The 13,814-nt window shown below is 48.2% G+C and overlaps 1 protein-coding gene across 2 annotated transcripts in view; it reads left to right on the top strand.

Moving 5' to 3' along the window:
- The first annotated feature begins 7,857 nt into the window (after positions 1-7,857).
- Positions 7,858-13,814, top strand: part of SLC43A2 (solute carrier family 43 member 2) — a 49,803-nt gene continuing 43,846 nt past the window's right edge. For both annotated transcript variants that reach the window (XM_038758956.1, XM_038758957.1), the window contains exon 1: positions 7,858-8,017. In XM_038758956.1, the coding sequence (XP_038614884.1) occupies positions 7,858-8,017 (160 nt within the window). The remainder of the gene's footprint in view (positions 8,018-13,814) is intronic.

Raw genomic sequence — 13,814 nt, 5'->3', positions numbered from 1 at the left:
GTCCCTACCCAACAGTGGGCTTACAGTCTAGAAGAGGGAGACAGAGAACAAAACAAAACACATTAACAAAATAAAATAAATAGAATAAATATGTACAAATAAAATAGAGTAATAAATACATACAAACATATATTCATATTCATTCATTCATTCAATCGTATTTATTGAGTGCTTACTGTGTGCAGAGCACTGTGCTAAGCGCTTGAGAAGTCCAAGTTGGCAACATATAGAGACGGTCCCTACCCAACAGTGGGCTTACAGTCTAGAAGAGGGAGACAGAGAACAAAACAAAACACATTAATAAAATAAATAAATAAATACATACAAACATATATACATAGTCATTCATTCAATCGTATTTATTGAGTGCTTACTGTGTGCAGAGCACTGTACTCAGCGCTTGGGAAGTACAAGTTGGCAACATAGATATACAGGTGCTGTGGGAAGGGGAAGGAGGTAAAGCGGGGGGGATCATCAATCGTATTTATTGAGCGCTTACTGTGTGCAGGGTACTGTACTAAGCGCTTGGGAAGTACAAATTGGCAACAATATTGTATGGATGGAGAGAGGAAGGAGGGGGCTCAGTCTGGGAAGTCACTTAGCCTCTCTGTGCCTTGTTCCCTTACTGGTAAAATGGGGAGTGGCCCTCCATCCTACTTATTCATTCATTCAATCGTATTTATTGAGCGCTGACTGTGTGCAGAGCACTGCACCAAGCGCTTGGGAAGTACCAGTTAGCAACATATAGAGACGGTCCCTACCCAACAGCCGGCTCACAGTCTCAAAGGGGGAGACAGAGAACAAAACCAAACATACTAACAAAATAAAATAAATAGAATAGATACATATTCATATTTATTACTCTAAATAATGTTGGGTAGGGACTGTCTCTATATGTTGCCAATTTGTACTTCCCAAGCACTTAGTACAGTGCTCTGCACATAGTAAGCGCTCAATAAATACGATTGATGATGATGATATGTATATATGTTTGTACATGTTTATTACTCTATTTATTTATTTATTTATTTATTTTACTTGTACATATCTATTCTATTTATTTTATCTTGTTAGTATGTTTGGTTTGGTTCTCTGTCTCCCCCTTTTAGACTGTGAGCCCACTGTTGGGTAGGGACTGTCTCTACATGTTGCCAGTTTGTACTTCCCAAGCGCTTAGTCCAGTGCTCTGCACATAGTAAGCGCTCAATAAATGCGATTGATGATTTATTACTCTATTTATTTATTTATTTTACTTGTACATATCTATTCTATTTATTTTATTTTGTCAGTACGTTTGGTTTGGTTCTCTGTCTCCCCCTTTTAGACTGTGAGCCCGCTGTTGGGTAGGGACCGTCTCTAGTTGTTGCCAATTTGTACTTCCCAAGCGCTTAGTCCGGTGCTCTGCACATAGTAAGCGCTCAATAAATACGATTGATGATGATGATCTGTATATATGTTTGGACATATTTATTACTCTATTTATTTATTTATTTTACTTGTACATATCTATTCTATTTATTTTATTTTGTCAGTACGTTTGGTTTGGTTCTCTGTCTCCCCCTTTTAGACTGTGAGCCCGCTGTTGGGTAGGGACCGTCTCTAGATGTTGCCAATTTGTACTTCCCAAGCGCTTAGTCCGGTGCTCTGCACATAGTAAGCGCTCAATAAATGCGATTGATGATTTATTACTCTATATTTTACTTCTACATATCTGTTCTATTTATTTTGTTTTGTCAGTACGTTTGGTTTGGTTCTCTGTCTCCCCCTTTTAGACTGTGAGCCCGCTGTTGGGTAGGGACCGTCTCTAGTTGTTGCCAATTTGTACTTCCCAAGCGCTTAGTCCAGTGCTCTGCACATAGTAAGCGCTCAATAAATACGATTGATGGTGATGGTGATGATGGTGGTGGGGGCAGGTTTCGGGGCCCTCCCTCTTTCCCTCCTCTCCATCCTCCCTCTCTCTTTCCCTCCTCTCCATCCTCCCTCCCTCTTTCCCTCCTCTCCATCCTCCCTCCCTCTCTCCCTCTCCATCCATCCATCCACCCCTCCCTCCTCCCTCCCCCTCCTCCCCTCTCCATCCTCCCTCCCCATCCTCCTTGTTTGTGCGGCGGTCCGGCCGGAACCGGCTCGCGCTCGCCGCCGAAGGGCGGGCTCCCATTGGTCCCCGCCTGTTTCCAGCGGCGGCTCGGCCAATCAGCGCCGAGCAGTGTTTTCCTCTCGGAGTCGGAATAAAAGGACGGGAATAAAAGGGGCCGAAAAGGCGCCGGCCGGGCCTTATCCGCCCTCCCTGGGAGCCGGTGAGCGGGGCGAAGGGGGGGGATGCGGGGGGAAGGGGGTCGCGGCCGAAGGGACCCGAAACATAAATTCATTTAATCAATCATCAATCAATCAATCGTATTGATTGGGCGCTTACTGTGCGCTGAGCACTGGACTGAGCGCTTGGGCGGTACAACATAAGAGTGACATCTCCTACCCAACAACGGGCTGACGGTAAATGCGAGGATTATGAAGGCGAGGAAACCTCCGCAGCCTGCTCTAAAAGAGGCGAATTGCATTCATTCATTCAGTCAGTCCCGTTGTTGGGTAGGGACCGTCTCTATCTGTTGCCGATTTGTACTTCCCGAGCGCTCAGTCCAGTGCTCTGCGCGCAGTAAGCGCCCAATCAATACGATCGAATGAATTCGTATTGACTGAATTCCCCCTTTTAGACTGTGAGCCCACTGTTGGGTAGGGACTGTCTCTCTATGTTGCCAACTTGGACTTCCCAAGCGCTTAGTACGGTGCTTTGCACACAGTAAGCGCTCAATAAATACGATTGATTGATTGAATTCAGTCATATCGAATAATAGGAATTCAATCGTATCGACTAATGAGAATTCAGTCGTATCGAATAGTAAGAATAATGATGGCATTTATTAAGCGCTTACTATGCGCAAAGCACTGCTCTAAGCGCTGGGGAGGTTACAAGGTGATCAGGTGGCCCTACGGGGGGGGGGAGGGCGCACAGTCACAGTCTTTTAGACTGTGTTTTAGTCTTTTAGACTTTTAGACCCAATGTTGGGTAGGGACTGTCTCTATATTTGCCAATTTGTACTTCCCAAGCGCTTAGTACAGTGCTCTGCACATAGTAAGCGCTCAATAAATATGATTGATGATTGATTGATCTTAATCCCCATTTTCCAGATGAGGTCACTGAGGCCCAGAGAAGTGAAGTGACTCGACCAAAGGCGGGATTTGAACCCCTGACCTCGGACTCCCAAGCCCGGGCTCTTTCCACTGAACCACGCCGCTTCTCTAAATACTGAAATAATTGCTCAATCGATACGGCTGAACGAATGAATTCAATCGGATCGATTGAGCGAGTGCTTTATTGAGTGTGCCGAGCACTGCGCTGAGCGCCAAATCCCGGCTCTAACGATTGTCAGCTGTGTGATTTTGGGCAAGTCAGTTCACTTCCCTGTGCCTCAGTGACCTCATCTGGAAAATGGGGATTAAGATTGTGAGCCCCCCCCCCCGCTTGGGGCAACCTGATCATCTTGTAACCTCCCCGGCGCTTAGCCCGTTATTGGGTAGGGACCGTCTCTATATGCTGCTGACTTGTACTTCCCAAGCGCTTAGTACTGTGCTCTGCACGCAGTAAGCGCTCAATAAATACGATTGAATGAATGAATGCTTTGCACATAGTAAGCGCTTAATAAATGCCATTATTATTAATAAATGGCAAGCACTGCCGATTTGTACTTCCCAAGCGCATAGTACGGTGCCCTGCACCCAGTAAGCGCTCAATAAATACGACTGAATGAATGAATGCTTTGCACATAGTAAGCGCTTAATAAATGCCATTATTATCAATAAATGGCAAGCACTGTTCTAAGCGCTGGGGAGGTTACAAGGTGATCAGGTTGTCCCACGTGGGGCTCACGGTCTTAACGTGGCTCCGTGGAAAGAGCCCGGGCTTTGGAGTCAGAGGCCATGGGTTCGAATCCCCGCTCCGCCACATGTCTGCCGTGTGACCTTGGGCAAGTCACTTAACTTCTCGGAGCCTCAGTTACCTCATCTGCAAAATGGGGATGATCAATCAATCATTCGTATTTATTGAGCACTTACTGTGTGCAGAGCACTGTACTAAGCGCTTGGGGAGTACAAGTTGGCAACATATAGAGACAGTCCCTACCCAACAGTGGGCTCACAGTCTAGAAGGGGGAGACAGAGAACCAAACATACTAATAAAATAAATATGATGATGACTGTGAGCCCCACGTGGGACAACCTGATCACCTTGTATCCCCCCCATTTGTACATATCTATTCTATTTATTTTATTTTGTTAGTATGTTTGGTTTTGTTCTCTGTCTCCCCCTTTTAGACTGTGAGCCCACTGTTGGGTAGGGACTGTCTCTAGATGTTGCCAATTTGTACTTCCCAAGCGCTTAGTACAGTGCTCTGCACATAGTAAGCGCTCAATAAATACGATTGATGATGATGCACATAGTAAGCGCTTAACAAATGCCATCATTATTATTATTAGTATTATTATTGACCCCCATTTGACAGATGAGGTAACTGAGGCCCAGAGAAGTGACTTGACCAAAGTCAGCCAGCTGACAATGGGCGGAGGTGGGATTTGAACCCATGACCTCTTGACTTTCCAGTGAGCCATATTACAATTCGGCAACAGGGAGAGACCGTCCGTTCCCAATCACGGGATCCCAATCTGGATGCTTAAGGGAGCGGGAAGGGAACTGGCGTCCGTTGCCCCGGAAACGGGTGGGGGGGGGGGACCGCGCGGGCGGCCCGCGCCGCCGGTTCGAACCGGCTGGGCCCGTCCCACGCGGGGTTGGCGTGGCCGCAGCGCCTAGCGACCTCCCCGGCGACCAATGGGGACGCGGCTCCTCGGGGCGGGCCGGCCAATGGGCGCGCGGGGCGGGCGGGCCGGCCAATGGGCGCGCGCGGGGGGCGGGCCAAGCCGCCGCTCTCGCCGCGTTGGTTTTGTGGTTGCCGAACCGCCGCCGAGGACCGGGGCGGGCGGGCAGGTTCATTCATTCATCCCATTCAATCGTATTTATTGAGCGCTTACCGTGTGCAGACCACTGAGCGCTTGGGAAGTCCAAGTTGGCAACATCTAGAGATGGTCCCGGTCCCTATGTACAAGTAAATATCTACAAGTAAAATAAATACCAATCAATCAATCAATCGTATTTATTGAGCGCTTACTGTGTGCAGAGCACTGTACCAAGCGCTTGGGAAGTACAAGTTGGCAACTTATAGAGACAGTCCCTACCCAACAGTGGGCTCACAGTCTAGAAGGGGGAGACAGAGAACAAAACCAAACATACTAACAAAATAAAATAAATAGATATGTACAAGTAAAATAAATAAATAATACCATTCATTCATTCATTCAGTAGTATTTATTGAGCGCTTACTCTGTGCAGAGCACTGTACTAAGCGCTTGGGAAGTCCAAGTTGGCAACATCTAGAGACGGTCCCTACCCAACAGCGGGCTCACAGTCTAGAAGGGGGAGACAGACGACAAAACAACACATATTAATAAAATAAAATAAATAGAATAGTAAATATGTACAGATAAAATAAATGCCATTCATTCATTCATTCAATCGTATTTATTGAGCGCTTACTGTGTGCAGAGCACTGGACTAAGCGCTTGGGAAGTACAAGTTGGCAACATCTAGAGACGGTCCCTACCCAACAGTGGGCTCACAGTCTAGAAGGGGGAGACAGAGAACAAAACCAAACATACTAACAAAATAAAAGAAGTAGAATCAATCCGTACAAACAAACATATATACACATATACAGGTGCCGTGGGGAGGGGAAGGAGGTAAGGCGGGGGGGATGGGGAGAGGGCTCAGTCTGGGAAGGCCTCCTGGAGGAGGTCCCAGCCCCTGCTGGTCCCCTCCCCACCCCCGGGGTGGGGTCCTGTTCAGTCCCAGTCCCCAAATCAATCAATCAATCAATCGTATTTATTGAGCGCTTACTGTGTACAGAGCACTGTACTAAGCGCTTGGGAAGTCCAAGTTGGCAACATCTAGAGACAGTCCCTACCCAACAGTGGGCTCACAGTCTAGAAGGGGGAGACAGAGAATAAAACAAAACATATTAACAAAATAAAAGAAGTAGAATCAATCCGTACAAACAAACATATATACATATATACAGGTGCCGTGGGGAGGGGAAGGAGGTAAGGCGGGGGGGGGGGGGGTGGATGGGGAGAGGGCTCAGTCTGGGAAGGCCTCCTGGAGGAGGTCCCAGCCCCTGCTGGTCCCCTCCCCACCCCCGGGGTGGGGTCCTGTTCAGTCCCAGTCCCCAAATCAATCAGTCAATCAATCAATCGTATTTATTGAGCGCTTACTGTGTGCAGAGCACTGTACTAATCAATCAATCAATCAATCGTATTTATTGAGCGCTTCCTGTGTGCAGAGCCCTGTACTAAGCGCCTGGGAAGTCCAAGTTGGCAACATAGAGAGACAGTCCCTACCCAACAGTGGGCTCACAGTCTAGAAGGGGGAGACAGAGAACAAAACCAAACATACTAACAAAATAAAAGAAGTAGAATCAATCCGTACAAACAAACATATGTACACATATACAGGTGCCGTGGGGAGGGGAAGGAGGTAAGGCGGGGGGGGATGGGGAGAGGGCTCAGTCTGGGAAGGCCTCCTGGAGGAGGGCCCAGCCCCTGCTGGTCCCCTCCCCACCCCCGGGGTGGGGTCCTGTTCAGTCCCAGTCCCCAAATCAATCAATCAATCAATCGTATTTATTGAGCGCTTACTGTGTACAGAGCACTGTACTAAGCGCTTGGGAAGTCCAAGTTGGCAACATCTAGAGACAGTCCCTACCCAACAGTGGGCTCACAGTCTAGAAGGGGGAGACAGAATAAAACAAAACATATTAACAAAATAAAAGAAGTAGAATCAATCCGTACAAACAAACATATATACATATATACAGGTGCCGTGGGGAGGGGAAGGAGGTAAGGCGGGGGGGGGGGGTGGATGGGGAGAGGGCTCAGTCTGGGAAGGCCTCCTGGAGGAGGTCCCAGCCCCTGCTGGTCCCCTCCCCACCCCCGGGGTGGGGTCCTGTTCAGTCCCAGTCCCCAAATCAATCAATCAATCAATCAATCGTATTTATTGAGCGCTTACTGTGTGCAGAGCACTGTACTAATCAATCAATCAATCAATCGTATTTATTGAGCGCTTCCTGTGTGCAGAGCCCTGTACTAAGCGCCTGGGAAGTCCAAGTTGGCAACATAGAGAGACAGTCCCTACCCAACAGTGGGCTCACAGTCTAGAAGGGGGAGACAGAGAACAAAACCAAACATACTAACAAAATAAAAGAAGTAGAATCAATCCGTACAAACATATGTACACATATACAGGTGCCGTGGGGAGGGGAAGGAGGTAAGGCGGGGGGGGATGGGGAGAGGGCTCAGTCTGGGAAGGCCTCCTGGAGGAGGTCCCAGCCCCTGCTGGTCCCCTCCCCACCCCCACGGTGGGGTCCTGTTCAGTCCCAGTCCCCAAATCAATCAATCAATCAATCAATCGTATTTATTGAGCGCTTACTGTGTGCAGAGCACTGTACTAATCAATCAATCAATCAATCGTATTTATTGAGCGCTTACTGTGTGCAGAGCACTGTACTAAGCGCTTGGGAAGTCCAAGTTGGCAACATCTAGAGACGGTCCCTACCCACCAGTGGGCTGACAGTGTAAAAAGAGCGTCGGGGGTCAGGGAGCGGTTTGCAGAGGAGCCCGGTTTCCGTGTCTCCCCCGCAGCTGCGGCATCGGCCCGGGCCCCCCGAGACCCCCCGCGACCCCCCGCGACCGGCCCCCGGCCCAGCCATGGCGCCCACCCTGGCCACGGCCCACCGGCGCCGCTGGTGGATGGCCTGCACCGCCGTGGTGGAAAACCTCCTCTTCTCCGCCGTCCTCCTGGGTTGGGGGTCCCTGCTCATCATGCTCAAGTCGGAAGGCTTCTACTCCTACCTCTGTACCGAGCCAGGTAAGACGGCATTCAGTCATTCATTCAGTCGCATTGATTGAGCGCTTACTGTGTGCAGAACACTGAACTAAGCGCTTGAATCTCTCCCCCACCCCGGGGCTGCCGTTTACTACCCCACTGATTTTATTAATGATGTGTCTATAGCTAGAATTCTCTTTCATTTATTGAGCGCTTGCTTACTGTGTGCAGAACACTGGACTAAGCGCTTGAATCTCTCCCCCACCCCGGGGCTGCCGTTTACTACCCCACTGATTTTATTAATGATGTGTCTATAGCTAGAATTCTCTTTCATTTATTGAGCGCTTGCTTACTGTGTGCAGAACACTGGACTAAGCGCTTGAATCTCTCCCCCACCCCGGGGCTGCCGTTTACTACCCTACTGATTTTATTAATGATGTGTCTATAGCTAGAATTCTCTTTCATTTATTGAGCGCTTGCTTACTGTGTGCAGAACACTGGACTAAGCGCTTGAATCTCCCCCCCACCCCGGGGCTGCCGTTTACTACCCTACTGATTTTATTAATGATGTGTCTATAGCTAGAATTCTCTTTCATTTATTGAGCGCTTGCTTACTGTGTGCAGAACACTGGACTAAGCGCTTGAATCTCTCCCCCACCCCGGGGCTGCCGTTTACTACCCTATTGATTTTATTAATGATGTGTCTGAAGCTAGAATTCTCTTTCATTTATTGAGCGCTTACTGTGTGCAGAGCACTGGACTAAGCGCTTGAATCTCCCCCCACCCACCCGCCCTGGGGCTGCTGTTTACTACCCTATTGATTTTATTAATGATGTGTCTGAAGCTAGAATTCTCTTTCATTTATTGAGCGCCTACTGTGTGCAGAGCACTGGACTAAGCGCTTGAATCTCCCCCCACCCACCCGCCCTGGGGCTGCTGTTTACTACCCTATTGATTTTATTAATGATGTGTCTATAGCTAGAATTCTGTTTCATTTATTGAGCGCTTACTGTGTGCAGAGCACTGGACTAAGCGCTTGAATCTCTCCCCCACCCCGGGGCTGCCGTTTACTACCCTATTTATTTTATTAATGATGTGTCTATAGCTAGAATCCTCTTTCATTCCTTCAGTCGTATTTATTGAGCGCTTACTGTGTGCAGAGCACTGGACTAAGCGCTTGAATCTCTCCCCCCCGCCCACCCCGGGGCTGTCGTTTACTACCCTATTTGTTTTATTAATGATGTGTCTATAGCTAGAATTCTCTTTCATTCATTCAGTCGTATTAATTCATTCATTTATTCAATCGTATTTATTGAGCGCTTACTGTGTGCAGATCACTGGCCTAAGCGCTTGGGAAGTACAAGTCGGCCACATAGAGAGACTGTGAGCCCACTGTTGGGTAGGGACCGTCTCTATATGTTGCCAACTTGTACTTCCCAAGCACTTAGTACAGTGCTCTGCACACAGTAAGCGCTCAATAAATACAATTTAAAGAATGAATAGAGAGACGGTCCCTATTTATTCATTCATTCAGTCAGTCGTATTTATTGAGCGCTTACTGTGTGCAGAGCACTGGACTAAGCGCTTGACTCTCCCCCCACCCACCCGCCCCGGGGCTGCCGTTTACTACCCTATTTATTTTATTAATGATATGTCTATAGCTAGAATCCTCTTTCATTCCTTCAGTCGTATTTCCTGAGCGTTTACTGAGTGCAGAGCACTGGACTAAGCACTTGAATCTCTCCCCCTCCATTCCCCCCACCCACCCCGGGGCTGCCGTTTAATAATAATAATAATAATAATAATAATAATAATAATAACTACCCTATTGATTTTATTAATGATGTGTCTATAGCTAGAATTCTATTTCATTCATTCAGTCGTATTTATTGAGCGCTTAATGTGTGCAGAGCACTGGCCTAAGCGCTTGGGAAGTACAAGTCAGCAACATAGAGAGACGGTCCCTATTCATTCATTCATTCATTCAGTCGTATTTATTGAGCGCTTACTGTGTGCAGAGCACTGGCCTAAGCGCTTGGGAAGTACAAGTCGGCAACATAGACGGCCCCTACCCAACAACGAGCTCACAGTCTAGACGACAGAGACAGACAACAAAACAAAACATGTAGACAGGTGTCAAAACCGTCAGAATAAATAGATTTATTGGTACAGACACCCATCTACTTGTTTTGTTTTGTTGTCTGCCTCCCCCTTCTAGACTGTGAGCCTGTTGTTGGGTAGGGACCATCGCTCTATGTTGCCGATTTCTACTTCCCAAGCGCTTAGTACAGTGCTCTGCAAAAGTAAGCGCTCAATAAATATGATTGAATGAATGAATGCTGGACGCTCCTACCTGCCTGTGGAGCTGGGGAACAGAATAATGATAATAAGCATCGATAATAATGATGGTAGTTGTTAAGCGTTGACTATGTGCCAGGCCCTGTTCATTCATTCAGTCAGTCAGTCGTATTTATTGAGCGCTTACTGTGTGCAGAGCACTGTACTAAGTGCTTGGGAAGTACAAATCGGCAACAGATAAGAGATGGTCCCTACCCAACAATGGGCTCACAGTCTAGATGGGGGAGACAGATAACGGAACTAGAGAAGCAGCGTGGCTCAGTGGAAAGAGCCCAGGCTTGGGAGTCAGATGTCAGTACCATCAGTCTGGGAGCTGGAGGACCTGAGTTCTAATTCCGGGTCCCCCACTTGTCTGTTGGGTGACCATGGACCAGTCACTTCACTCCTCTGCATTTCAGTTTCCTCATCTGTAAAATAGGGATTCATTTCCTACTCTCCTTCCGGTTTAGACTGTGAGACCCATGTGGGACAAGGCCGGCATCCGACTTAACGATCTCGTTATCTACCCAGCGCTTAGAACTGTGTTGACACATAGTAAGCGCGTAACAAGTGCCATAATCATCAGCGATATCATGGAATGGCAGATGGAATCCTAGTGGCACCCCACCCAGAAAATTATCTGTCCAACAGTCGGTTTGAGGTAAATAGAGGTAGCTGGTTTCGGGCAAGGAACGTATCTGCTAATCTCCCAATCGTTTATTATAGGGCTCTGCACATAGTAAGAGGTCAATAAATACAATCGATTGGTGATTGATAGTGATAGTGTGAGTAGAGTGTCCACTGAACGAAGCGCCCGGGAGGTACAGAGTAACCAAGTGACCCATTCCTTGCTTACAAGGAGCTCGGATGAACAGCCCTAGTCATTTCCGAGGGAGCTGCAGGCCCCATCCTCTTGTGGAGATGGCCTTGTGGCTGCCGTGTCTTTTCTCACATCCTTTCTGCAACATCTTGTCCCATCGAAACTAAACGTGGGGACCCTTACCATCCATCTTGGGAGACTTTCCCAGAGGTCAAATTCCATGAGATATCGCCTCAGCAGAAACCCCGTAACTCAGAGGACATTTGATGACTTCAGCTAAAGAGAGGTGGAATGGCTTGAATGGCTGCCAATCTCCCTGGCCCGCTGGTCCTCCACTCGTCCACTTGGGCAGATCCTCTCAGCTCTTTCCCCAACCCCCAGAGCAAAGTTTCTCCGATTCACCCCACGTAGTCTCATCTCACCAGCCCAAACGTCTGTTTCCTTAAACTAAGGGCCACACCCAACCGATTATTTTTATGTATATAAAAATTATAGTCTATCTATACCCCTAGATAACACTTCCTCTTGCCCTCCCAATATTATCGTCCCTTGATTTACTTACTCAGCTAGGTCCTGATTGCTTTTTTTCACCAATCCTCTCTGCCTGTGCTCTCTGGAGCCAAGACAATCCTAGAAACACCGGTTTGGCTAATTTTCCAGACTTGACCGCCGCAAGCCTCTTCCATTTAGTTACTTTATGTGGGGAAGACCCGGCTTCTTGTCTATCCCGGTGAAACTGAGTACATTCTTTTTGAAGGACGTCAGGGCTGGAGCGTGGGGGCAGGGCCACCTTGGAAGAGGAAAGTCTGGGCAGGCAGAAAGTCCATCATTTGTAACCCTTGACCTTTAGCCATTCTGACTCTGCCGTCCACATTTAAGCCTCACCGAATTTCCCAATAACCTAAAGGCTCTTGGTGGGGCTTTCCCTTCATCAGCAGAAATCTGTGCTCCTTGGAAGACGGGAAGGGTCAGACCTTGCTCCCTGACAAGTCTGATTTCTGCTAAACCCAGGGAGAGGTTGAGAGATTAACGACTGCCCTAAGAAGGAGCAAGTTAAAGAGTATGATTTGGTCTCCCTCTCCAACTTCCCCACTTCTGTTCAATCTCTGATTCTGTCGAGGACTAGGACGGTCCCCTCAGTTCTGGGATTGGTTGGAGTTGCTGGTTGGGATTTTTAAGAAAAAAGGCAGAAACAGAATCAAAGAGAAGCAATGTGGCCTAGTGGAAAGAGCGCGGGCCTGGGGAGTCAGAGGACCTGGGTTCTAATCCAAGCTTTTCCACTTGTCTGCTGCACGACCTTGGGCAAGTCACTTCACTTCTCTGGGCCTCAGTTGCCTCATCCGTAAAATGGGGATGAAGACTGTGAGGTCCATGTGGGACATGGACCATGTCCAGCCTGACTTGCTTTAATCTACCCCAGTGCTTAGTACAGTGCTTGGCACATAGGAAAGTACTTAACCAAAATCATTTTTTTAAAAAAAGGTATTAAACATCTCCCGCGGTCAACTGATAGAGACCAACAAACTGAGGGATAATAAACCAAGGGGCTTCAGGCCACATCTGAGCCATTTTGGTTGAGGCCCTAGAAAACGGTCCACTTGGGCCCCCTCTGGGCTAAGGTCGGGGTGGAGGGGGTCTCCCAGCTCTGCTCCCACCTTGGGGCCTCCAAAGGGCTATGAGGGTGAGGTGTCAGACGCATGGTGTTAGAGGTGCTGCCTATTTGCGGTTCACAGGGTGGCCCCTGACGGCCCTCCCATTTCCTAGACGAGTGGCGCAGGAGATGTCACATGCACTGTGCTGGACTTGGAGCATAAAAGAGATAGTGTCTTGGGCGCCATTTTGTTGAAAGGATTTTGGGCAATTCTAGAGAGTTTCTCATGGGCCGCCCCCTGAGGCCCTCACTTTCTCCAGAGCCTTTGGGTCCGTTCCTGGTCCAGGGAGAAATCTGGCACAGCGAACAAACCTCAGCAGAAGGAGGGTGAATAACCCCCTCCTTCCCCCCAAAAAACCAAACAGCCAAAACAGTGTCCAATATCACATTGGAACGATCAGCCCCAAAACCAGACTGTGTGGTATAAAACTGATGACCGGCCACCCTAATGATTCACCCTGGAGGTTGCCGGGACTGTGGCGGAAAAGAACTGGGCATGCGCAATCGACCTTTGGAAATGAGGTCAAGTCCCGATCGGGTCCTGTCAGTTTTTGGGCTGGAGGCCACGCTTCTCCGTCCTGAGACTTAGCTTCCATTTTGGGCTCATGCAGTCCTGAGGGACTTCACTGCCATTTTTTTTAATAGTATTTGTTAAGTTCTTACTATGTGTCAAACACTGTTCTAAGCGCTGGGGTAGGTACAAGCTAATTAGGATGGATATAGTCCCTGTCCCTCATGGGGCTCACAACCTAAGTAGGAGGGAGAACTGGTATTTAGTTCCCTTTTTACAGTTGAGGGAACTGAGGCACAGAGAAGTTCAGTGACTTGCCCAAGGTCATACAGCAAGCAATTGGCAAATCTGGGATTAGAACCCAAGTCCTTTGACTCCCAGCCACGTTGCTTCTCCAAGAGACCATAAAGGCCTGGGTTTCCAGACTCTGGAGTTTCCTTCCAATGTGAGAATGATTCTCAACCAGATCAATCAATCAGTGTGTATTTATTGTGTGCTTACTTTGCTTAGGGCACTGTAT

This window comes from Tachyglossus aculeatus, chromosome 17, assembly GCF_015852505.1.
Source record: "Tachyglossus aculeatus isolate mTacAcu1 chromosome 17, mTacAcu1.pri, whole genome shotgun sequence".
Taxonomy (NCBI): Eukaryota; Metazoa; Chordata; class Mammalia; order Monotremata; family Tachyglossidae; genus Tachyglossus; species Tachyglossus aculeatus.
The sequence above is the reverse complement of the archived record's forward strand: the minus strand, read 5'-3'. Positions and strand labels throughout refer to the sequence as shown.